The following is a 27,624-nucleotide window of genomic DNA, read 5'->3' on the forward strand; positions in this document are numbered from 1 at the left end:
CTTTAAAACACTGCAGGGAGAATATACCATGAGAGGCTCAGTCCCAAGTGGTTTATTCTCCCTGCAGTGGTTTATTGTACGATAAACAGCAACCAATTTTTGATTATTTCTTATATGAGATCTCAACATTATGTACAGCCTCTTTAAGGATGATGATAAAATGTACAGGCTTAAAAAAAGTTACCTTAGTTGTAATAATGATGACTCCCTGAATAGAATCCGACCTTGGCAATGTTGGACAAGTCCATTTTATGAACAGGTGGGTTAAGTTTGGTAATTCCCGCATATTCTCACAATCCTCACGTTGATTATCTGTACCTTTTCTCTGAATACCGATTTTCATATCCCTCCCACTTTTGGATGCAATCGTTCAGCCACTGCGTTTGGACACTTCTCTCTCAAAAATAGAGTTGTGTTTTATCGTGAGGTATACCACGCCTCGTTCTTCATTGCCAATTGTGATTTATCACATAGCTATTTTATATTACACTATAAATGATCAGTTTACTGATTGTTTCTATGGAGTATTTTGATTACCAATAACTTAATCGTATCTCAACTCACTTAAATATAGCTAACCTTTACACCATTCAACTAAAAACAGTTTCAAATGGTCATAATGACTATGTATGTGAATGGCAGTCAAGGGTGATTGTTTGCTGTCATGGTGGGTGTGCTTTGATATGACTGAAATACTGTTCAATGCAGCATTACAAAGAATGGCATGAATTGTTGCTCAGGTTATGGACCACTGGCTTTCTGATCCAGACTCGCCCCAATCCTTTGTTCCTTATAATAGGTCCTTAGTTCTCCCTACTTGAAATGAGAGCAAACTACATTGGGGATTGGTAGGGTTTTAATGAGTCACGTTGCTGATTCAGTCTGTGACTTTAGCCACTGGTACGAAGCCCAAATCTAGTAAAAGTAGGTTGTTTAGTAAGGTCAGATAGTGATAGCTTAATACTACTGAAAATGATGCTACGAGACAGGACTGCAAAGTTTTGTGCACAGATTGTTGATAACATGTCATTTGAACACATGAAGATCCAGTGTAGAACAGGTCTTCAGCAACCCAAAGGCAACTATGCTTGTCGTGAGAGGCCACTAACAGGATCAGGTGGTCAAGTTTTTGAAAATGGAATTAAAAAGAAAATGTATGGTGGACTTTGTAATGATGCTGCGGTGCCTGAGAACCAAAATTTTTTAGCCTTATGTATTCAGTTTTATCATAACTCCTGTAGATTCTCAAGTAATTGTTTGCGTTATTTTAGCTGAAGCAAGACTTGATTTGTCTCTTCTTCTTTTTTTGCGATTTTTCAATGCTTTTAATGTCTGTATGCAGGCAGGTATATTTGAAGATGGGCAGACAACATCTATGGGTCACCTGCTCGACTGTCCTGTTCCTGTCCCTGTCCCGGATGGGATCGAATCCTAGATTCAACTGTTGGCAACTGGTGTCACATGGCGCTTTCCTCCTACAAGTAGTCTAAAAGCTATGAGTTATTTAAAAAAAATAATCTAAATGGCCCAATTGACTTACTCATTGACTGTTGTGCAGATCACACTGGAGGTGTTTGGGGAGGTGAAGACATTGGAACTATGTGACAACGGCAGCAAGAAGTGTGTCAATCAGGACAACAGGTAGACCTCCCTGTGTTCTCTTCAGTAATGAAAGGGAATTAATGTGCCTTCATTCTATCTCCTCACAGCATGTCAAACCTCAAGATGTGCTATTTTAATCATCATTGACTGATCGATTTCCTTATTGCATCATAGGTACAAAACTACATGAGGTACATCACTCATCCCACTTGGGCCCACTTGCACAAAGCTATCTTAGCGCTAAGATGATTGTAACTCCCATACTCTAACATAGGCTTACGATAGTCTTAGCGCTAAGATAGCTTTGTGCAAGTGGCCCCAGAACTATACATGACTACCAGCAGATATACTTGCACTCATCAAATTTTGCATGATAAGTCAGACAGGTTTTTTTTCAAATCTTGATGATAGATACTCTGCCTTGTTATTATTGGAGGCTCTGGTACCTACCAATCTATGCTACATGTAGTCATAAGAGGCGACTTGATGAATCTGGTGGCGAGGCTCAGTGACTTTGTTGATGGTGTATCATCGTACCCTAATGGTGTGGATCGGTGCTCACAATATCAGTCACTGGATTGTCTGGTCCAGACATGATTATTTACAGGCAGGAATATTGCCAAGTGCTGTGCAATTTCATTAAAATTAGATCTTAGTTCTTGCTACCACTATACAAAGATCAGAGGACATCCCATTACGGGTCCCGTCAGAATAACCTTTCGCGAACTTTGACTGATGAAATGACTAACATGAAGTCATTATTAGCCAATCAGAAAGCAGCTTTCTCCAGCTATATGGTACTAGTTTCAAAGTGGTGACTTTCACATTCTGACTGTCACTTTCCTGATCTGGTAAGCAATGTGACGTAATGGGATGTCCTCAGATCTTTGTTTAGCGGTAGTGAGAACTAAGATCTGATTTTAATGAGATTGAGTGCCGTGTTTAACAACACACACAATGGAAACTACACTGAATAACCATAAAAGGCTATAATTGATGACTGAAACAGAGTAAATATTCAGTGACAGACCCAAATGATTCATTCGGTTGGTTGATACCCTAGTTTACCCTTCTCTCCAGGAAAGAGTACGTGGATCTCTACATAGATTTCCTGTTCAACAAGTCGGTGGAGAGCCAGTTTGATGCCTTCAGCAGTGGATTCCTCAAAGTCTGTGGGGGTAATGTCCTGGTACGTATTTTGACATTTGTCCCATTTAGAATTAGAAGCAATAACCAAAATGTCCAGAAGGTGGTGTACTGCAATGTGTTTCTTCAGTTGGCAGAGTAATTGGTAACTATTTGTGGGAATACCAAGAGAATGATACAAACTCAGATACTGATACATCCACAATCTCTCACACATGTTGAATGTAAATGGCTGTATACGCTTCTTTCAAAAATATGTGTAATGCAGTGGAATCTGTCCAATTCGGGGCGGTCGGGTAGCCTAGTGGTTGAAGCGTTCGCCGAAGACCCGAATTGATTCCTGACATGGGTACAATGTGTGAAGCCCATTTCTGGTGTCCCCCGCCGTGATATTGCTGGAATATTGCTAAAAGGTTGAGACCAGTAAAAAGTCAGGTTTACGGCGAGGTTTCAAATTACACAGAGTACAAAAAGCTGGACTGAAGATAAAACAAAAAGCAACCATCATTCATCTTTGTTCGCATACAAATTCATTGTACATGAAATATTGACATGGACTGGCATTAAATACACATTAAAACATTCTTCACTTGAAAATGTCATTGAGAATGGACTGCTTATGTTTCTGAAGATTGTTTTACAAAATCGTGTCCTGAGTCATTGTTTCGAGGTAAAGTAAGTGGTTCACCATCAAGGGATCATTCACGGTGGCAAAATGGCGAACTGCTGCTGATACTCCTCTCTACATTTAAGAACATCCGAGACACTCTGCTAACTGATGCCACACTTCTCGGCTAAATATTTCTGCTTTGGTTTTGCACTGACTTAAACTCCACAATTAAGGCAACTGTCTCAGCAAGTGTAAGTTTGATACGCTTTTTCTTTGCTGCTCCCTCAGCCGTTGCGATTGATAACGACAAGCTATGTTTATCGTTATTTATTGACATGCTCATGACACTGAGTTAATCTAATTTAGCTGAGTTTCCTATTAACAGGTGAATACGTTCCAGTTAACTAAGCGGACAAATGTTAAGACTACATGCAGGATTAGCAATAACTGAGCTTACTTCAATGTGAGAGAGCTTCCAGTCCTGTCCGGTCCGGTCTGGTTCATTCTGACTTTGACAGCTTCTTTTCAATAGTAAATTGTTTGTTGTGACCGTAAGTTTAGTCCAGAGTGTGAAATGTTTGCATTCCAGACTATAATATATTGTGGAGTCCATAATGACAAGGCATCGCAAGTAACAAATTTAATTCAAAATCTATTGGATTTTGTTATAACCATGTTTTACACTGAGGGATGGAGTTTGATGTGTCTAGAGTTGGCTGTTGACAGGTCAAATATTAGTGTGAGTTATTGGTAGCGGCAGGTGCACCCCCCACCATGCTTTAGATGGACCTGTGTGGATGGAGGTAAGCAAAGGGATTTGCTGGCTTCAGTGTCTTGGCATGTATGTATATTTTCATGGATGTGTTTAGCTCTATAAAACATGCACAAATGCAAACTAAAAAAGAAAGAAAATCATTCACGTGAACTTCCATGTCATAACTTTGTAATTTCATGTCAGACTTACTTCATTCAGTTTCAACATTTAGAGATGTTAACCTTCTAGCGCCTCACAGACAGCTTGGGTTGTATACTCCCCAGGGAGCTGAGAATGAAAATTGAGTGCTCATTGATCCATTGACCGGGGTAATAATAGTGTAGCGCTATGAGCATCCCCTTGGTGAATGGAATCTGGCGCAATATAAATGCACTTATTATTATTACTGCATGGGTCAGTGAAGACACAATCATGACTTATTGTGAGGTTGTATGGATCATATTGTTGTTATTGATTTTAACAATAGCAAAATACGACACTGAGGTTATTTCCTCAGCATAGACCATATTGGTGACTACACTGTGGGTGGAGCCTGCTTATATCTGGTGCAACAAGCTGTCTTTGCATCCGAACATGTACTTGGTGCTAGTTAAACTTAGTTTCTTAAGTGAAGCCCTCATGTGTTAACAAGTTTGGATGTACCTTTATTGTTTTGTAGGTTACAGGTATTTCAGGGGATCAGTAATTTTATGTGGAAAGGACACAATATTTTTATAGTAATGGAATGTTAACTAAACCAGAGAGAAATATAATGCATTGGTCAAACTGTTTTCATGTTCTTTCAATTTCTGGAGAAGAGATAGATGACTTCCTCATAATAACACCTTCCATGTTTTCATTTACATGTATCTGATATGACAGGCGTTATTCTGTTCGTAGTTTCTGTTCCTGTTCATAATTGCAAATTGAGGAGAGAAATCCCACATCGTTCCAAACTCTGATCATGATGACAGATCATCAAGCTCTGATACTTTTCTTCAGGAGCTGTTTCACCCTCAGGAACTGCAGGCAATGGTTGTGGGCAACGAGAATTATGATTTCATGGAGCTGGAAAAGGTGACTTGAATATTAGTTATACATTATGTGTATGTAACATTCTGTACAAATAAACCTAGTTTACTACCCCAAACACAGCTGATTTACCAATATATATGGTTTCTGTGTGAACATTGTTTTCATTAGATTGTATATATCGTTGGACGACCATGTTTATTGCGATTACTCACTCTAAAACAAGGGTTGTGGCATCACACAGACATTGTAAATACTCAGATGATGGCCTGTTTTTAAGATAAAATTGTCTTTTGTTAGTGAGTGAGATGTTTTACGGTTGTTCTTGTGATTAGTAAGAAAACAAGGAATGTTCCTTAAACGTCCGAAAACCCATAACACAGGGATAAACATGTGGACAATTATCACCTCGGCTAATAACCTGAAGTACATCAACCTCAACTGTGACTTTGGATTTCTGAGCTAAGTCACAGGCTGGTTCTGTTCACAGGTAGTTCTTGTTTTTGATTGTTGTTTAATGTCACGCTCAGCAGTATTCAGAGGGGACAGGTGGCCTAGTCGTCTAAGGCGCTGCGATTCGCTGTGCAGAGTTGCGTCCCTTGGGCACGCCAGAAACCTATGATTGTGGGTTCGAATCCCGGTTCGCCCCAATTATGTTTCTAGGTTTGTCAGCACCATACCCGTGCTCGTGGGTTTCACCGAAGTGGTAAATGTCTGAGACCTGCATCACTTCGGGGTTTCCTCCCACATTAAGCTGACAAGCCGCGATATAATTGGAATACCGGTACTGTTAAAAGCGGCGTCAAACACAACTCTTTCACTCACTCACTCACTCACTCACTCACTCACTCACTCACTCACTCACTCACTCACTCACTCACTCACTCACTCACTCACTCAGCAGTATTCCAGTCTGGATTGTCTGGTCCAGACTCAATTATTTACAGACTGCCATGATATAGGTGGAATATTGCTGAGTGCGGTGTTAAACAACAAACAAAAAAAGATGTGACAATCTTGTTTGCACATAGGAGTCCACTTAGGGATCTTGTAATTCATTATCCCCAAGATTCCCAACTGTTCATAAAAAATATTTTTCAGGCAATGTCATCTGTGGTTTAAGTAAACAAATATCAGGTTATTCAGTGATGATGTCTCATCATCTATTGTATCATGATCCTCTGTGACCTGAGATGGGATTAAGGCAGTTTTCAAGGAACATATGTTTCAGCCATTGTCATGATTGTCTGACCATGTCCTTGCTTCAGAACACAGAATACAAGGGAGAGTACCACCGCTACCACCCCACTATCAAGATCTTCTGGGAGGTGTTTCATGAGATGGAGATGGAGGACAAGAAGAAGTTCCTATGTGAGTAGATCATACGTGTGTAACGATATATCAAACTATTGATGTTTTGCACTTGTTTCCCATAAGATAGTTCTATATCAATAGTAATACAAAAATGCCAATAGTATTGACGATAGTATACATAACAATCGATAGTTTCAGTAATTGCATTTAGATATAAATGTAACATAAATTATGCAAATTTTTCAAACCTGCCAGTTTGGTGGTTAGCAATCATTAAGGCAACTTCAGAGTAGAGTTACTTGCCCTTGGTTTGAGTTGGAACAGGGAGAAAAATGGTTGTCTTTGAGATTGTCAGCAATACTTCATTCATTTCTTGTACATTGATTACATTAATATGATTATCAAGCCTTAAAGTTGGGTTCTGTCGCAGTACTATTGCAATAGGGTGGGCTACTATTGCAATAATTACTGTGCCATTAGCTACTAGAATCAGGCCCGGCAAGCCAGTGGATGACAGCATGAGATTCACTCAGTTGGGTGTCAAAACCAGCCTGGCATGAGGAGGGGTGTTGATCTAGCAGGGGCGACTATTGGGGCCAGGACCACACTCCATACTGGGTATCAATTACTTGTAGCTAATGGCACAGTAATTGATACCCTGTATGGCGTCTGGCCTTGTTTCTGGTAGCTAATGGCACAGTAATTGATACCCTGTATGGCGTCTGGCCTTGTTTCTGGTAGCTAATGGCACAGTAATTGATACCCTGTATGGCGTCTGGCCTTGTTTCTGGTAGCTAATGGCACAGTAATTGATACCCTGTATGGCTCTAAGTCTTGTGAAAGAATAGGCACCAAGTATCCCAAGCAACTTGGCTGATTGCGTGTCATTGAGTCCCGATTTTGTGGATCATTGACCCTGCTCAGTCACTTGTTTGCCTGGCCAGCAAGTAATGTTATGGCTTTCCATGATATTTACTGCTCAAAAGAAATTAAACAAACACCTGATTTTTTCATATGACTATAGTTAATCTGTCATGGCTTTAGGATTGTCATATGAAAATATTGGATGTTCATTAACTTCTTTTGAGTACCGGTAATATAGCTGGATTATTGTTTACTTCAGCGTAAAACTAAAGTTTACAATTCTTTCAAGTGTTCCTGTAGACAGGTGTAGCAGTTTTGTCTACAGGAAAGCCCATATATTCCAATATCCTTTTCATAGTAGCTTGCATATGTAACAGCTAACTTGATGATACTTGTAAATCTTTTTAAACTGTTTATTTCAATTTTACGAAAACTGTAAAACACCACAATCCACTGACAATAACAAGTTTTAGATACGACTTAATGACACCGAAACGTCGCTTTTAATTGTAATAAAGAAGTTGTTCATCCATAAACTCTTATCCTTACTAAATGCCTATCATAAAGTTAAATGACTTTCTTTAGTTTCTTACATTACAATTGAAGCCATATGCCCGATACAGTATCAATCTGCACATCCAAAAGATGTCATATGATGGTATGAGGAAAGCACTTTTATTGATCAGGAACCAACAAGTTGATCACTGACAATGTTGTTTTGTGGTTTTGATCTTCAGTATTCCTGACTGGCAGTGACAGGATTCCGATATTTGGCATGAAATATGTGAAGGTGAGTCAGATGCTGCTGTCCACTGAGAACTTCAGGGAGTTCAGTTATGTACTTGATACATGTCAGCAATAAGAATCTGGTGAAAGCTAGGTCCCCAGTGTCACTTACCAGCTTATTTAAACTTTATTCGCAGAAAATATATAGTTTGAATAAGGAAATCAGATACAGACAGTGTTTATATACAAAAATAGTTCTAGTAATAGTTATTTTGGACAAAATGCAATGTTGCCATTGGAATATAAGCTACAATAACATGAGGTCTTCTACCCCGTGCTTAGGACAACCCCATTTCATGACCCCCTCATTCTACTAGGTACGAAAAGCTCGTGTTATGAAACAGCGATATAAAGTAAATGTGAAGCTGGTGTAAGCTAAGTCCCCTGTGTACAGTATATACCTGTTTTGTGAAGGAAAGGTTGCCAACACAAAGGCATGGTTCACCTTGGGTCCGAACCTTTAATGTGTCTCATCCTGCTCATGTGAAGGAAAGGTTGCCAACACAAAGGCATGGTTCACCTTGGGTCCGAACCTTTAATGTGTCTTATCCTGCTCATGTGAAGGATAGGTTGCCAACACAAAGGCATGGTTCACCTTGGGTCCGAACCTTTAATGTGTCTTATCCTGCTCATGTGAAGGATAGGTTGCCAACACAAAGGCATGGTTTACCTTGGGTCCGAACCTTTAATGTGTCTTATCCTGCTCATGTGAAGGATAGGTTGCCAACACAAAGGCATGGTTCACCTTGGGTCCGAACCTTTAATGTGTCTTATCCTGCTCATGTGAAGGATAGGTTGCCAACACAAAGGCATGGTTCACCTTGGGTCCGAACCTTTAATGTGTCTTATCCTGCTCATGTGAAGGATAGGTTGCCAACACAAAGGCATGGTTCACCTTGGGTCCGAACCTTCAATGTGTCTCATCCTGCTCATGTGAAGGATAGGTTGCCTACACAAAGGCATGGTTTACCTTGGGTCCGAACCTTCAGTGTGTCTCATCCTGCTCATGTGAAGGAAAGGTTGCCAACACAAAGGCATGGTTCACCTTGGGTCCGAACCTTCAATGTGTCTCATCCTGCTCATGTGAAGGATAGGTTGCCAACACAAAGGCATGGTTCACCTTGGGTCCGAACCTTCAATGTGTCTCATCCTGCTCATGTGAAGGATAGGTTGCCTACACAAAGGCATGGTTTACCTTGGGTCCGAACCTTCAGTGTGTCTCATCCTGCTCATGTGAAGGAAAGGTTGCCAACACAAAGGCATGGTTCACCTTGGGTCCGAACCTTCAATGTGTCTCATCCTGCTCATGTGAAGGAAAGGTTGCCAACACAAAGGCATGGTTCACCTTGGGTCAGATCCTTCAATGTGTCTCATCCTGCTCATGTGAAGGAAAGGTTGCCAACACAAAAGCATGGTTCACCTTGGGTCCGAACCTTCAGTGTGTCTCATCCTGCTCATGTGAAGGAAAGGTTGCCAACACAAAGGCATGGTTCACCTTGGGTCCAAACCTTCAGTGTGTCTCATCCTGCTCATGTGAAGGAAAGGTTGCCAACACAAAGGCATGGTTCACCTTGGGTCCAAACCTTCAATGTGTCTCATCCTGCTCATGTGAAGGAAAGGTTGCCAACACAAAGGCATGGTTCACCTTGGGTCCGAACCTTCAGTGTGTCTCATCCTGCTCATGTGAAGGAAAGGTTGCCAACACAAAAGCATGGTTCACCTTGGGTCCGAACCTTCAGTGTGTCTCATCCTGCTCATGTGAAGGAAAGGTTGCCAACACAAAAGCATGGTTCACCTTGGGTCCGAACCTTCAGTGTGTCTCATCCTGCTCATGTGAAGGATAGGTTGCCAACACAAAGGCATGGTTCACCTTGGGTCCAAACCTTCAATGTGTCTCATCCTGCTCATGTGAAGGAAAGGTTGCCAACACAAAGGCATGGTTCACCTTGGGTCCGAACCTTCAGTGTGTCTCATCCTGCTCATGTGAAGGAAAGGTTGCCAACACAAAAGCATGGTTCACCTTGGGTCCGAACCTTCAGTGTGTCTCATCCTGCTCATGTGAAGGAAAGGTTGCCAACACAAAAGCATGGTTCACCTTGGGTCCGAACCTTCAGTGTGTCTCATCCTGCTCATGTGAAGGATAGGTTGCCAACACAAAGGCATGGTTCACCTTGGGTCCAAACCTTCAATGTGTCTCATCCTGCTCATGTGAAGGAAAGGTTGCCAACACAAAGGCATGGTTCACCTTGGGTCCAAACCTTCAATGTGTCTCATCCTGCTCATGTGAAGGAAAGGTTGCCAACACAAAGGCATGGTTCACCTTGGGTCCAAACCTTCAGTGTGTCTTATCCTGCTCATGTGAAGGATAGGTTACTGGTGTCCAGTGCATTTCTCTTGAAGTGAAATATCGAAATGAAAACATGGTTGTCGATTTCTGACATGTTGCTGAAATATTGCTGAGTCCAGGTTAAACAACAAACAAGCAACTTATTATATGAGATGAGATAATAGTGTTAGTGTACTCCTATTTCACCTGATGTTTGTGTATGTGTTGACAGATGGTGATCCAGCCTACAGGGGGAGGGGACGATTACCTGCCCGCCGCTCACACTTGCTTCAACCTCCTTGACCTGCCCAAATACACACGGAAAGATGTCCTCCGAACAAAGCTTCTCACTGCCATTCAACAAACTGAGGGCTTTGGATTGGTCTGATCCACACTTGAGGGGATGTGCTTGTCAGTTTGTGCCAGCTATGACTGGTGCCATTCGGTGTTGTTTGGTTTGTGCTAGCTGAGACTGGTACTTACCTTTGCTTATTTTGTTAAGGTCAACAAACTCGCAACTGAGGCAGATGAAAGCTTGAGCTCTCTTCCTTGGTGAAACTGTACCATTTGTATTCTATACAAAGAAGAATATAGAGTCTCCATTAAATCTTCCAGCCGATGTATATAACATGACAAAACATAACAATGTATTACACATTCTATATAACATCAGGTATTGCAAGATCACTTTGTGAATTATAATTTACAGTTCGGTGATAAGACCCCATTATCTCATGTCTCATGATTTTATACCACTAAAATAATATATTATTATACCGATAGTTAATCTGTCATGCCGTGACAGATTAATTGTAGTAATATGAAAGAATCGGTTGATCCTTAGCTTGTTCGGAGTAATATATGTGAAATTATTATCGTAAAGTGATACAGTATGATTGTTACCCTCCACATGTGATCACCAACACAGCTTTATTCCTAGCAATAACCTATAAGTAATTCTCGGTGCTCGTCTTGAAGATGTGGATGGCTGAGTGATATTCAGTATTCATCATGTGCATCGTCCCATTGTTACAAGGTTCCAACTGGATGCTCATTAAGTCTGTCTCTGATTTACGTTCACCATGGATGACGAAAAGAGGTTGCTGATGAATCGTTTAGCAGTATGCTCAAACAAGGATATCAATCACTGACTAGGTGAGGGTCTTCACTACCCAGATAGATGTTCAAACATTCATATCATTTATCCATTGAAATGGCAGCGAGCACACATGGCTTATGGTAAACCATATTAACTATGTTCTACACACAGTGATGAGGCAATGACAGACTTGAAATGCGTGGGCAGCCCTCTGTCTAAACTTGCTGTCTTAATCAGACCAAAGTACTGGGTTGTTTTAGAAAATATGAAGTACTTTCACCAAATTAGCTACTAACCTGAATCACCCAGGAAGGAAGTATATGTTGGGTATGAAACTCGTGTCCAACGTGTGGATTTCCTTGCGGTGTTAGAAACTAAGGTCTATGAGATTTGGGGCTGTAGTATTTGAATGTTAGGACCCCCTTAAGCTGGAATAGGACAAAGGAAGGAACCCCTTGACGTTTATTGTGAAACTGCTGTGTAGCACACAGTGGCACAAAGTAGCAAGAAGCAGTCTCTGCAAGGTAATTGTGGGTCCTATTCTGCAGCCATTGTAACATCTTATATATTACTTACGGTGAGGGAACCATCATTTGATCAACCCCCTGAATAAGTTACATGTGCCTCGCATTCAAGAAAACAAATTAGTGTTCTCTTTTCTTGCAGACTACCGGTATTTAAAGTATCCAAAGAAGTAATGATTTTAATACGCATTTAGTAGTTGGAAGAGCAGCGTGAAACTTGCCACAATGAATAAGTTGATATCCATGAAAGTTTCATGTTTCCAAAGAATACAGTTCACTAATTTTATTTAATTTTTCTATTTAAGATGAGCACCTGTGTATGTTGAATCCTTGACATTCCTGATCACAAAACAAAATACTGCCCACCGAAAATCAAATGGTTGCTCCCTAATTGACATATAGTATTAGTCTTTATCATATCTTTGGTATTATAGAGTCCTATCCTATCCCCATGGGCATTGAATGGCAGACTAGGTTCCCAGTACCCCACTTCTGTCCTAGACAGTGCTAGGAAGACAGACAAGAGAAGACAACTCTCATCTGTGACCCTGCTGATGTGTATCACCATGACCTTCTGTCCTCACAATCAACACATCTCATCTTGGCTTCTTTACTTCCAGGCTGCCCTGACTATAGCTGTACTGGTATGACTCCCTGGCTTTGTTCCCTCACTCACTGACTCCAGATGTTACTCCCTCTCTGTATCTATGGATAGTCACCATCACTGTAGTGCCGACTGGTTAGTGGTAGGTAGTCCCAGGATGAACCGTTGCAGTGAAGGTTTAGTGACAAGATTGGCTTACTGCTTGTTTCTGTTACTCAAGATTTCTGTTAATTATATATATGTGCATATGTGGCAGAAATCTGTTAATGTAATTCGAAGATACAGTCATTGTTTTACTCACACATTGCACTGAGTACAACCTATCCTCTCTGTGTGGGCAACAGACACATCCTAGTCCCTGCTAGGAGACCTGGGTTGCTGGTTTTGACACCAAAGGAAACCACCAGCCGACATCAATTTTTCAGTATTTTATTGGGCTGGGACGAGTCCAAACTTACTACTGGGTACCCAACCCTACCCAGGTACCTGTTGTAGGCCTCAAGAGTGTGGTACAAAATGGGATTGGGAATTTTTACTAGGGACCTGGTAGAATCTATTTAGATTAGGGCTGAGACGATACACAGACTGTGCGATCCGATACCTTTTCACATACCTTGCTCACGATCCGATACATATCACGATACTTGTATGTGCTCGTATCTGTAGTACGTAACCCATATTTTTCATAGACAGGATTTTTGAATACCTGGCACACTGATGATTTAAAGTTGGCAGTGTCAAGTATGGTGACATAGGTGAAAATATTTACTTTTTCACTACTAATTCGTGTTTGGTGTAACATTAATTAAAGAATACATTTAAGGTAAGAATCGATACTTTTTACTTTGTGTGCAACTGTGATCGATACTTGTATTGGGAAGTGAAATAGTGCGATTGACCGATGCATCGTTGTATCGTCCCACCATTAATTTTTTATACTTGTATAAAACGATCTTATCATGCATACACAGAAGTTGACTGAAGCTTTGTCTTTACTGAAATATATTCAAGTCAGAAGAAATGGGTGCAAGGTGAAATCAAAATGCAAACACTAACGACTTGTAGAGTAAGTTACCATGGATCTTTATTGTTATTGCTCTGGAACACTATATCATGTGACGAACCACAGTTAGGATATTTTGGTTTGTATTAGGTCCTACTCAGGACCCACCTGACCCGAGTTACCTGTCCCAGCCCTTGTTCTTTGAGATGAATTGATTTTCATTTAAAGCTTATTATTGTATTTTGTGGATATGTACTGTACATCAGTTGAATTAGTGCTACAGGTGCCCTCAAGTCATGATGTTTATAGTGTGAGGCAGTATCTCCAGCAAGAACACTCACGAACTCCGAGAATGGCAGAAGTAAATAGTGCTCCAGCCATGTACTGCTGAATGTGTGTGAAAGTTAGCTAGATGTCCAAAACATTGTTAGTTTGTAACCATGGTAACTAGTATTTTGTTATTTGTTACTTTTCAGTAAAGTGTTGAAACTTAGAGGATATGAGTAAATATGATGTATATATGATACCAAGAAGCATTTCATGTCAGGGAAAATATTGTAGTCATTTTTATATTTCAACACAGACACTGAATGTTCGGAATAAAGTGGATATGAATGACTTAATTTGATTTGTATGGCTATTCTTAAAAATGTTTTCCAGACTTTGTCCTAAAAACAAGATACTGTCAGTAGTTTGTTCCCAGACTCCTTATATATATATACCTGTATACACATGGGGATATTTAAGATTGCTTTCTTTGTGAGCATGTTACATTGACATTGAAACTGGTATTACAATAGGACAGTATGTAAGCCTGTAATATCAACGAAGGACAACAGTTCGGAAGAGAAACAGATTGTCCCCCCCAAAAATGTTAAAATTTATCATCAAGAGATAAGTCTGTTTTCTTGGCTTAATTTCTTAAAGGCATAATATCAATGAGTTTCGTGTGGTGCATTTTTCTGTGACACAAGATGCATTCAGTTGCTGCTAGTATATATATTAATCCCATCGTCAGACATGGAGAGTCAAGTTTTTTGTTGATTGATCCACCAGATTATATGTTAGCATTATTTGATTGTGTGCAGCTTTAATAAAAGTTTTCCTTATTTTGTTAGCATGATTGTTCTGTGTAGCTGCAGCTCAGTGACGCCTGGGGCCAGACTGACGTACCTGTTTTAGTTGTCACCATCTTCTCTTGTATGTTTGGAAAAAGCAAGGACTAAACTCAAAATCAAAAGAAATTTCAAAATGGGACAATGAGGTCCACAGGAGAATAATAAACCATTCATTTAGTTTTCTGACTTTGATGCATTGTTTTGTAAATTGGCTTCAGAACTCTTTTCTGAAAAGTATATTGGCTTGGCCATCGCATGATAACAAAATTCCCTGGAAGATAATTGTTTTATGAGGACTATGGTGGGTCTCTGTGGCAGATCATCTTTTTCACACTTGTATTGTAATGATGTCATGATGGTCGGATACTGCCCATTCTTGTGATCCTCGTTGTTTTGGTGTTACCTCCTTTTCTGGACTGTTTTTACCCCCATTGTGGTATCAGTTATATTTGTCTCACTAGGGTTGTGATAATGTTCAAATCTTACCTCTTCATTTGTGTTTTACATAACTGCAGCTTTATTTACAGTAGTGTTGGTAGACTTGTCATGGAATTTATGGAATTTGTTCATTTTCACAGCACTGAATGAGGGTGCATGTATTAGAAAATGAAGGCATAATTTGTTGTATTTATGGAATGGCCATATTCATGTTTAATGATCTGCCATGGATCTGCCACAAAGTCTTTCCATGGTTCAATCCTCACATGCTACGATGTATTCACAGACTTCTACATTTCACTGTTCCGAGGACGCCCTCATCTCGTTGAGCTATTTCCCAGAGTAATCAACTTCAAAACCACATGTATATGCTTGTCACAATATCCAACAATTTGGGACAATTTGGCCAAGATGGCAGAGCACTGATTGAACTGAATCTGGCTTGATGTGTCACCATACACTGGCAGTTGTGACCTGGTCGTTTGGTTGTCACCAAACACTGGCAGTTGTGACCTGGTCGTTTGGTTGTCACCAAACACTGGCAGTTGTGACCTGGTCGTTTGGTTGTCACCATACACTGGCAGTTGTGACCTGGTCGTTTGGTTGTCACCATACACTGGCAGTCGTGACCTGGTCGTTTGGTTGTCACCATACACTGGCAGTTGTGACCTGGTCGTTTGGTTGTGTCCCTGTACCCTGGCAGTAGTGACCTGGTCGTTTGGTTGTCACCATACACTGGCAGTCATGACCTGGTCGTTTGGTTGTGTCACTGTACCCTGGCAGTCGTGACCTGGTCGTTTGGTTGTCACCATACACTGGCAGTAGTGACCTGGTCGTTTGGTTGTCACCATACACTGGCAGTTGTGACCTGGTCGTTTGGTTGTCACCATACACTGGCAGTTGTGACCTGGTCGTTTGGTTGTGTACCTGTACCCTGGCAGTAGTGACCTGGTCGTTTGGTTGTCACCATACACTGGCAGTTGTGACCTGGTCGTTTGGTTGTGTCCCTGTACCCTGGCAGTCGTGACCTGTTCGTTTGGTTGTGTCACTGTACCCTGGCAGTAGTGACCTGGTCGTTTGGTTGTCACCATACACTGGCAGTCGTGACCTGGTCGTTTGGTTGTGTCACTGTACCCTGGCAGTCATGACCTGGTCATTTGGTTGTCACCATACACTGGCAGTTGTGACCTGGTCGTTTGGTTGTCATCTTTCCAAACTTCTTGGGTGTACTGGTCACTGAACAACTCTCCTCAATGACCTGTCCTAGTATTGACATGTAGGAAGTCTCATAGTGTTAACAACAGATTTCCCCGATCCAAGGCCAGTTTGACTACAGCAAAAGCAGCCCAATCAGGCACTCTTTTAAGTCACCTTCCAAAACATGGACATACTTGAGCGACTATCAAGCACAATTCTCATTAAATGTTGCATTGATATGTACGCTATTAATTGTATTGTTGATCTCCACAAAGACTACATCACTTGCAGTCACTCTTTGGACTGTTTATGTCAGGCTGATAAGTTTGTATATTATGTACAGTGACAATGTTATGATTATGTATTAAATGACCATCATGCTTTGTATTATGTACAGGTCACCTTCACAAACGGTGTATTAAAATATTGAGATGCTTATATCACTTTTGTCTTTTCTTTGAGGGTTTAAGGATCTTCAACAATCAATGCTTGTCGTAAGAGTCGTCTATCTGGATCGGGTGCTCAGGCTTGGCGACTTGGGCTTCTTCTTTCCCTTTGTTCACTTAATGAAGGGCCAGAAGTAACCCTGAAACATCACTTAAACGTTAAAAGTCATAAGAGGGGACTAACGGGATAGCTTGGTCAGGCTTGCTGGCTTGGATGATGCATGTCATCGTATCCTAATTTCGTAGATCGTTTCTCATGATGTCAATCACTGGATTGTCTGGTCCAGTCTTGATTATTTATTATATGTCATATGATAACGAGTGCACCATTGAACACCTAACACAAAATAAAGGACAAATTACATCACAGGTTATACATGATTTTAGAAATGTGCAAAATATTTAATTGTCATCATGAAGGTAATTAGATGTATGAGAATTTGACTCCTCTTTTTACCAACACTAAATGTAGAGATAATGATGAATATAATGTGTCGGAAAGTCTGATATTAGTTTTCCTGAAGCTTTAGGATAAATATTTGAACATAGCAAGTCTTTGACCCAAGCTGATTTTCTAAGAAGATGTTGGTGATGTTTGACAGTGCAAGCATATAGTTAAAGATTGATCTTGGGGAACGGAGTTCATCATGGTTAGATTTCCTCATTAATTACGACTAATTCAGCCTATTGCACTCATTTTCTTATACTTATTCTTTCATCAAGAGAGCATTTGGTCGGTTCAGTTCCCAACCCCCAATGATGTTAAACTATGGCACTTTTGTTACCCTGTCTTGTGCTCGACATTGAGGGGATCAGACAAGGACTGGTTGGCTTGGTATACTCAGATTACTGAGTCTGGTATGTTTTAACTGTGGCGAGGTATCTCAGTGGGCTAGCACTATGCAGTGCATTCATCCAGACAAGTACCGGTAAGCATGCACATGTTTTTCTGTAAGTTAATGTAAACAACATGAAAAGTGGTTGGTTGGTTTGGTTGGTTGGATGTTTAACGCTGCACTCAGCAATATTCCAGCTATATGACGGCAGTCTGTAAATAATCAAGTCTGGACCAGACAATCCAGTGATTGATATCATGAGCATCGATCCACGCAATTGGGATCGATGACATGCATCAACCAAGTCAGCGAGCTTGACCACCCGATCCCATTAGTCGCCTTTTACGACAAGCATAGTCACTTTTTATGGCAAGCATGAGTTGCTGAAGACCTATTCTACCCCGGATCTTCACGGGTGCCTGCAAGAATGGTTCCAGACAGGACTTCTAATAGATCAGCGGACACCATTCCTCGTTAGCTTCAGAAACCCAAAGGACCACCTCAATAGTCTGGTGGTAGAGCATCCACCTGTAGGTAGGTCATATTAAAAGACATTAAAAGAGGGTACTTGTTGTTACCCTGCCTGGCGCTTGGCATTAATGGGCCAAAACAAGAATTGGTCGGCTCAGTGTAAGTATACTGTGTATACTATCTTAAGCAGATTTATTTGAAATGTCTACTGTTGGTTTAAAAATACCCCTACCCTGGATCCAAGGGAGAACATTATATTCAATACCCAAAGACAATTATCAAATACTCAAAGTGAATGATAACAGGTGAGCCAACATGGTAAATACTCAATTGCTTAAAGAATTATCTGGGAGCCCTGATCCTACATAGGTCTAACAGAAAATATAGACCTAGATTTAGATGCAGAGCTACAGATAAGCAGCTTATATGCGTAAAATACACCTCCAAAATATTCAAAACCCAATTACTTTCAATTAACTTGCGTACAGAAACGCATGCATTAAATGAAAAACTCAAATGTATAAAAACAGCATGTGTAAATACACAATGAAGCTTTTCCAGCAAGCGTACAAAGGAGCTATTTCCAAAACACAATTACGAGCTAATTAAGTCAAGCCTATATATTTAGAACAGCTATATACATCGAAAACATTATTTCATTTTTTTTAAATCTTAAAAAGTTCACTAATTATAGGCAAACCCCAAAAGAGTGATGAATAGGTGAGTAAAAAAGATATTGCTTACCCAATGAAAAATGTAATAACCCAATTAAAATAGAAACCCTAGAGTAAAAACTCAATTGCTCAAAAAGTCATCTGGGGCTCTGTAGATACCACGTGTAAACTGTGATGTGATTTTTTAGACAATATTGCTGAAAACATATACAAAATTTCTTAAAGTTTGAGTATGTGTAGATCGTGTATTTTTTTTATTGCATATACAACATATATATCACGTGACAAATTTCACTGTCACACACACACAACACTTCAATACAACTAGGGCATAAATAAAATAGCTAATATAATTTGATTGACTTTGGGGGTGTTTCGTACATGGGATGGCAATGCGTAATGAAAATCATGTATGAGAATGAGTGAGTGATTAAATGCCAGTGAGTCTGTGACAAACAAGTGGTTGATGGCATGAACAACGACTCATCGGATATAACACAAACACAACCAGTTCCAAGATGTAGTCCTTACGATATAGTCAGTCATTGTGGACAGGCTCCAGTTTAGTTTCAGACGTGGCATCTTCAGGATGATCCGAATTCGGACCGTCTGCGCTGCCACTGCTGCTTTGCTCAGTTCAGCAACACATTCCTCCACAGTTGAATAAGAAGGACAGTTTGCACCAAGGGTGCTGCTCATATCTTCGTGTATTTCATTTGTTGTCATGCCCTTTTTATGCAGATACTTAATCACAGCTCGTTTCGCAGTTTCGTCCATTACGTAGTTTCTCCCACAGCTGTCAAAGTCTCCAGATGTCTTCTGAAAACAGATGCAGTAATATTATCAGTCTGTGAGCTCTGTAAATTCGTTCATGACACTCGTGTTATTCCAGGACAAGCAGGTTCCGGAAAGTGGCGAGTGGTTACGAATGTCTAACTTCTTGTCATTCGTGACCAACTCGTGTTATTCCGGGACAAGCCGGATCTTCTTGCAGGTGACGGAAAGGGGCGAGTGGTGACGAATGACTTCTTGTGTACAGTGTTCGGTGTTCAGTATGTTATCACCATCGAAAATTCAGACCCGGATATAATTTATTTCCGATTCGCGAACGTCTTTAAATGTTCATGAAATACATTTTGCAGTAAGTCAATAAAAATCTATACAGTAAAAAAGATAATTTTCTTATAGTGCAAAAAATTCATTTGCATACACGGTCCGATAGAGCAGGGTCTACAGAAATATAAAAAGCCAGGTTGTGCTGGGCGGGAGGGTGGGACCCAGTTAGGAACATAGTTAGACTTGAATAAACCTCCAGGAAATTATGACATAAATTTTTTTTAAAGCAGCTTTCTTTTAAATTAACGTCCTACAATGACTGCAGTGACTTGTTTTCCCCTTTATTTGGCCTTTAAGCAAGATAACGAGAATTACACCGGATGCAGGGTTATTAGATGACATTAAAACACAAATCCAAGGGATCCAAGGGATAAAAATTAGGAAACGGGCGTAAAGTTGTTTCATGCGTACGAATTCTTGAAAAAAAACGTTCTTAGCATCATTGTGATTTATCAGCGGGTCTGTAGCCTAGTGGCACAGTCACTTGGCTAAATATGCGAAGGTTGCATGTTCGATCCTCGGGAATAATAAGAAAACATTTGTCATTTGATTTTCCATTTCATCACATTGTGTTCAAATGCAAAATAAATTTCTAGCGAGAAACATTCATATGTTACAATAAGAACGGAAGTTGTAATTATAAAATCCCCGGCATATTACAACGTCCCTGTTTATGAGATTTAACCTGCCTGGAGAACAATATGATGACGTCACTGGAGGTTTCAAAGTCTTGTTAAGTTGTTTGTCACGACATACCAAACAGGTTCCTCTAAATCTTCCATGTATGAATCGGTCTCTGTTGGTAGTTTAGTATCATAATATTGATCAACACGAATTCACAAGAACGTAATGTCGACTAATATTACATAACTTCCGCACCCATTCAGTTGTGATAAGCTGTGGGAATGTTGAACCAAGTGGTTGTAACCAGAACACACAGAGTCGCCTTGGGGAGACATTGCCTGCTTGGAAAACACGCCATCGTATAACTTGTTATATGTTCGGGTCTTTTGTTTTAATTTGTACATGATTTATAATACGAATAAATGTCGGTGTCGGGAAACATTTTACATTTATATATCCATTTGAGAAGATATGGAAATGAATAACGTTGTCATATTACTTGAAAAACGGGTTGGAGCTAAACGCCACCGAGCGAAAAACAATCACTTCTGAGAATATTGAAATATGTGAAGGATTAAGCACGACTATGAGGTTCTGGTCGAGAAGGATGACCGAGGCGAGAGGGTGTTGGCAATGTAAGACGGAGGAGCGAAGCTTACATTGCTGATACCCGATTGCCGAGGTATTACTTCCTTGACCATAGACCCGTGAAGATCCGGGGTGGAATAGATCTTCAGCAACCCATGCTTGCCGTAAAAGGCGACTATGCTTGTCGTAAAAGGCGACTAACGGGATCAGGTGGTCAGGCTCGCTGACTTGGTTGATGCATGTCATCGATCCCAATTGCGTGGATCGATGCTCATGATATTAATCACAGGATTGTCTGGTCCAGACTCGATTATTTAAAGACCGCCGTCATATAGCTGGAATATTGCTGGAGTGCGGCGTTAAACAACAAACCAACCAACCAACCAACCTTGACCATAACCTCGGAGTGCTTTGCCTCACTTATAAACCGTCTAAATGCAAGAAATAAATTTATTTATTTTTAAAAACAAAACATCCAGATATCTCATAGTGAAACATTACAGTGTGCGGCGGTGTAAAATGAATGCGATCAAAGCGTGAGAGGAAACAAGGAAACTAGGAAAAAGTAACACCTCACACCCTGGATAGGTAAAATCTCCCAAGAGGCTGTCACGAGATAGAAAGATATCTCTTTACAATAGGCAAACGTGGCAGTGGGTTTATAATCAGTTTTATGGTACATATTGTTTCATTATCAGTAATCCATTACAAGCATATAGCACAGACATGTGTAGCACATGCGCATTTACATTAATTCTCCTCGATCGTTAAATATGTTCCTGGCATGAATGACATATTCAAACAATGAATATCCTTATTACGTAACCTAGCTATGTTCGGGGAGTGAAATTCTTCACATACAATGTGGGGTAGCCTAGTGGGTAAAGCGTTCGCTCGTCGCGCCGAGGACCCGGGTTCGTTTCCCCACATGGGTGTGAAGCTCATTTCTGGTGTCCCTTGCCGTGATAGTGCTGGTATATTACGACGTAAGACAATAATAATATCCTTTGCTACACACAGTGATGTAAACTATTGTTGTTCTCTTCCCTTTTTTTCTGTTCCCGTGAATACTCAAAAACTTCCAAGAAAGTATATTCAAACAAGACACCGGGAAGCATAGATTTTCAGTTTCAGTTTATAAAGACATTCTCTGGACTGCACCTCCCCCCACCCCCCTCACCACCACCAGTAATCTTAAAATATTGTTAACCTAACAGAGAAATTGTGATTTTTAAAAAATATATATGTGACATAACAACGACCACAGGTTGGTCACATTACACAGGGAACAATTCATACTTACACCGCCATAGCCATAACACACGTGACTTCATTCATGTTACACCTTCGTTGAAAGGGGAGTGAGTTGCATGTGTAGGACGTCATTTTGTTTCCGTATGTACGGTGTTCAAAGTGTGGACAAGACAAGGAAGGAACTCTATTATCTGATGCGCAGAATTATTACCATTCTCAAAGCAATGAACTGGAGAACATTGGATGGGAATATATGTAACCAGGCGTAGCAGAACTTGGTATTAGTTGCTCACGCTTCAGCGACAGTGTGGATATTCAAGGTCTACTGTCTCAAAAATGAGTGTTTGGATGTTTGCCGGTGCGATGACGGTGGTGGTAATGCTAAGGACAGGGTCGGGCCTTGGTCTTATTACACCCGCCACAATTCACACAAGCCCGCACTCCAACGTGACACCGGTCACAGTAGCGCCAGCCAAGAAAAGTGAGTGACAAAATTGAATTAGAGCTCTTGTCTTGGTCCCCAACTCCTCGTTTAGTGCCTTGAGTTATTTCAGTGTCTAACTCCACCTGGGATTTATCTAGGACTCAAGACTAAATACCCCTGGTAGTCATTTTGGGCAACAAATAGTAAAACATGGTATTTTTACATTGTATTTGGAGTCTTTGATAGGCATTTAGAAGTTGGAAGAACATGAATACATGACACTAATAGATAGAAATTTGTTTTATTCTTTGTCACAACGTTTTATAGCCACTAGGTCTGAAACGTCGTGACGAAGAATATAAGAAGTTCCTATCCTTAAAAAAGTGTCCTGTATTCACTGTATTAGGAGACTGCATTCAATGCAATAATATAAAACTAAGCATCAAAACAGCTTCCTCTTTATCATGAATGTTTGTCCTTTTATCAGTGAAATACCGGTTATTCCTCTGCAAAGCCATGACATTAGTTATATTTTATTACATTAATTTGGGAAATTTATAATTCCAATTGACAAATTTTGATGATCATGATGATGTTTGCGACAGACTTGTAGTCGAATAGGAGAGCATGTCTAGATTAACCCTGTCCACGTGGTCCTAAATAAACGCTAGATCATATGTGTCAGTATTTGTTGATATTTCAGACATTCAGTTAAGATTGTAGATGAAGTATCCTTAGATAATGTTAGCTCTGTTACAGTAAAACCTGAAGATATCAAGTACAGTGCATGACGTAAATATGTGGTTGATACGATGTGCTTCTATGTGATTGTACACAAAAAGTACCTATCTTGCTTTAATGCAAAGAATGACATGTAATAGTTAAATTCTGATATAGTCCTCTGTGTAATAATATTTAGAGTGTCTCCTCACTCTAAATATTGGCCTTGCATGGTCTGTAGGTTACTTATCCATATTTTTATCTATTGTATACGCCATGTGTGAGGTTTCATGTCATTTTGTTTCCTGGTTGATTTGTATCTCGGTGGTTTCACTTCTTGTGAGTTTGTTTTGTATCCCCTTATATATTTTTTTTCTGAACTTTATTTGAGCAAGATGAAATGGTGTGTTTGTTAATATTTCATAACAAGTTTCGGTTCTTTATCATTTTCGGATAATCCGTTGTAATCAAAACAAGCAAAACTGGCAATAATTGGTCCTCGGCAATAACTGGTTGCTTTTCAGTATACATTAATATGATTTATGAAAAGTAATAAGTAAAAGTAAAATACATCATCAGGGTTAAAACTAACAGTTTTTGTCCACTAGTCCTTATAATGATAACATATAGCAAAACCATGGGCCAATTTCTACTAGTCCTTAGTATACCTTTACTATTGGGCAGTTTGGTAAGGACTACAGGACTAGTGCCAGTTTCTAACGCTGCATCATCAAAGTTCTAATAACTGCCAGGACGGGTCAGTGTTGTTGATCATTCACATTTGATTACTGTCATCGATCGTGGAAATTCACGTCCCTGAATAGGCCTGTATCATACACATACCACCCACAACATTCATTGATCATTCATTGACATGAATGAAGATTCAGTTAGTAATTTCAATGTGATATGCTACAAAAGTTCTGTATCCACATGAACCGAGCCCAAGGTGATGAAAATATCTTCAAATGCAGGGCTGTTCGTAAACTGTCACATATAAATAGGGAGCAGCACTTGTTCTGGTGGGATATGATAAAAATACTCCTAAAGAAGACAGATTTACAGATTATCGCTACATTTACATATATTTACATCGCATTTCTGCTACTCTAATTTTGAGTGCCGAATGTTAAAAATTCTACCTTGAATTTAGAAATGACTTGATTTTGATTGGTCAATCAGAGGTTATCAAATCACAATAAACCCCTTTGATTGAAACAGCCAAATCGATGTCCGAACATATAATACTACTTCATTTTTAGTTTTTGTTGATATGGTTACTCATGGGTTGTGTCCACCATCCATGATGCTTCACACTACATATTTGCTAACGCCAAAGAGTACACATATTATTTAATCATGATAGAATGGAGTCCATACTGGTTTCAGTTCCAAACACAATTTATTGACGTTGAATATACAGGCAACCTATGTCTATATTGAAAACACAGCATGTTTATCTCCTAATTATTATGATCAAAGTGGTGGCTGAAATTTTAGAATATTTCAAATCCAATTTAACGATTAAAACAATGCGGCCTACATTCCAATGTGTTATACATTTGCAGTCAACTACACCTTGGTACTGACCAATGATGGCCCGGTCGTACTAGATGCACAGCTGACCTTCACTGCCAGTCTTCTAGATCACCAAGGGAAGATCGCCCAATCAAAACTGTTCCGCTACGACTGGAACAACAATGCTGATAAGAACTTCGACTCAACGAAAGGGGACCTTGTCTCGTCCTACAATCGTCAATTCCGCAGCGATAGCACAAAGTCAGGACGATGGGTTATGACAGTGGCTGTGTATGGTGGGAAGGAATATTCTGACATTATTAATTTTGGCAGTATGGAGTTTGCTCTGACAGGTTTGAGACATTTTGTTTGTTTTTGATTAATTGGGATTAATTTGGATCCCCCCCCCCCCCCCCCGTTTCACTGCCACTTTATCTTTGTGCCCCCTTTCTTTATGGTCATGATAATAAATAACTGTTATCCTCTCTTTGTGGATTTACAAAATGTGCATTCTGGTTTTTATGTTTCTATTTCCATAAATACAAAACATATTGAATTCAGTTCTTCAATAATCAGGACATTGAAACATTAAACAGAAGTAAAGTGACATGTGAAGATTCTGGGGTAGGATAGGTCTTCAGCAACCCATGCTTGTCGTAAAAGGCGACTAACAGGATCGGGTGGTCTGGCTCGCTGACTTGGTTGATGCATGTCATCGATCTCAATTGCGTGGATCGATGCTCACGATATCAATCACTAGATTGTCTGGTCCAGACTCGATCATTAACAGACAGCCGTCATATAGCTGGAATATTGCTGAGTGCGGGGTTAAACAACAAACCAACCAACCAACCAACAGAAGTAAAATTCTATGCATCCCGTTTCCATTTCAGATTATTTAAATGGGAGGGTGCACGTAAACCAAACCCTGGAGTATCAGAGACAGAAGGACACATTTTCAACTGGAAAAGTGATTCGACTTTACGCCAACCTCACAGACAAGTTTCCTGATCGACCGGATTACGACTACTTCTGGTACAAGAACAATAATTTCTTTAGGGTTACAGAAGATCCTCATTGTGATTTGAATGTTGCCAAAGAGGAGAATTTCACGATACAGGCAGAGGTTCATGCGTTGTTTGATCCTTTTCCTCCCCTTTTTTCTCGGGGGGAGAGAAACTTGAGGCCATTGAACGCTGAGCCTTGTAGTGAAGGGACATTTAGAAGAGTCCACTCTCCATTGTCAAGAAAGAAACCAAGACGATATTTTGATATCCCTGAGAAGTGTGGAATTCTATCACAGCGAGTTTCTGTTAAAGGTATGTAGTTTTAGCATTAGGCCATAACAAATTAGTTATTATATCGCCTCCATGATGTTGTTTATAGAGACGTCTGCCCAGCGGCTAGAAGGTCGGCGGTTTGACTGGCCACATCATACCGAAATAGGTTAAAACATTGTACTTGTTGTTTCTCTTATGGCTCCCAGCATTAACGGGATAAATGAAGTATTGGTGAGCACGCACACACGCACACACACACACACACACACACACACACACACACACACACTAACACACTAACACACTAACACTAACACTAATCTTGAACATGACGTTAAAACCAATTTCAGTTGACCTCACCCCAGCCACACCCAAGGCCTGCACACTATATTCTATTGACATGCATGAAGTGCTGGAAGAATAATAGCCCCATTGTGAAACAGCAACCATCAATAAAAGGCAGTCCATATGTTCTTGTGTATAATACAGACACCTTTTCCGTAGGGCTGGGACAGGTGACTTGGGTACTCGGGTCGGGTGGGTCCTGAGTAGGACCCGGGTACCAATAGGACTACCCGGACCCGTGGTTAGTCACATGATGTATTGTTTAATGACAAAAACTCTCTTTAGCTCAGTGGTTAGACTACAAGTCGCTAATGTTCGCATTTCTTTCTGACGATGCACACATTCCTTTTGACTTGCATATGTTTGAGTAAAGATAAAGCTTCAGTCAACTTCAGTGAACGCATGATCTGATTGTTTGAGACATGTATCTAAATAGTTTTAGCCAGGGCTGTGGTAAAACAATTACCAATCAGACATTTTGTTCCCAACTCTTGAGACTTGCAGTGGGTACCCGGCTAGGGACGGGTAATAGGGGGTCAGTTACCCAGGTCGTAAATTTGAACTTGTCCCAGCCCTACTTTACAGAAAGCAAAAGTGCAGAAGGTGTTTGTAATTGACTTGTAACTACATGTAGTATGGAAAAGGTTTTTGTTTCATTGACATTTGAACCAAGTTTGTTCACTTCCAAACAATCTCTGAAAACAAATTTAACGTTTGTATCGTGTGTATTGTGCCTCCTTTGTAAACCTTTCCAAGTGCCCAGAGTGCTTATTTCACTGAATATGGTGTCACATTGTACAAGATGTTTCGCAATATCCTGTCTACTGTCTGCGAGAGGTCAACACATCACCAGATGGTAACAGCCAGATATTAGACAAGTCAGAGCTCCAGATAAGCTTTTGGTGTTTTGG

At 40.2% G+C, this 27,624-nt stretch overlaps 2 protein-coding genes across 5 annotated transcripts in view; both read left to right on the top strand.

The window, feature by feature from the left end:
* LOC139469678 (probable E3 ubiquitin-protein ligase HERC4) overlaps window positions 1-16,847 on the top strand; it is a 55,416-nt gene extending 38,569 nt beyond the window's left edge. For 3 of the 4 annotated variants that reach the window (XM_071251917.1, XM_071251916.1, XM_071251918.1), the window contains 6 exons: window positions 1,559-1,641; window positions 2,683-2,791; window positions 5,115-5,189; window positions 6,413-6,515; window positions 8,060-8,112; window positions 10,667-16,847. In XM_071251917.1, coding sequence (XP_071108018.1) covers window positions 1,559-1,641; window positions 2,683-2,791; window positions 5,115-5,189; window positions 6,413-6,515; window positions 8,060-8,112; window positions 10,667-10,822 — 579 coding nt within the window. In that variant the 3' untranslated portion in view covers window positions 10,823-16,847. The remainder of the gene's footprint in view (window positions 1-1,558; window positions 1,642-2,682; window positions 2,792-5,114; window positions 5,190-6,412; window positions 6,516-8,059; window positions 8,113-10,666) is intronic. The other variant, XR_011653739.1, reaches the window with a different exon arrangement.
* Window positions 16,848-22,506: 5,659 nt separating this feature from the next.
* Window positions 22,507-27,624, top strand: part of LOC139469679 (transmembrane protein 130-like) — a 31,886-nt gene continuing 26,768 nt past the window's right edge. Inside the window, exons 1-3 of the mRNA XM_071251920.1 lie at window positions 22,507-22,907; window positions 25,139-25,441; window positions 25,982-26,407. Coding sequence (XP_071108021.1) covers window positions 22,763-22,907; window positions 25,139-25,441; window positions 25,982-26,407 — 874 coding nt within the window. The 5' untranslated portion in view covers window positions 22,507-22,762. The remainder of the gene's footprint in view (window positions 22,908-25,138; window positions 25,442-25,981; window positions 26,408-27,624) is intronic.

This window comes from Haliotis cracherodii, unplaced genomic scaffold (assembly GCF_022045235.1).
Source record: "Haliotis cracherodii isolate W230 unplaced genomic scaffold, xgHalCrac1.p SCAF_2, whole genome shotgun sequence".
Taxonomy (NCBI): domain Eukaryota; kingdom Metazoa; phylum Mollusca; class Gastropoda; order Lepetellida; family Haliotidae; genus Haliotis; species Haliotis cracherodii.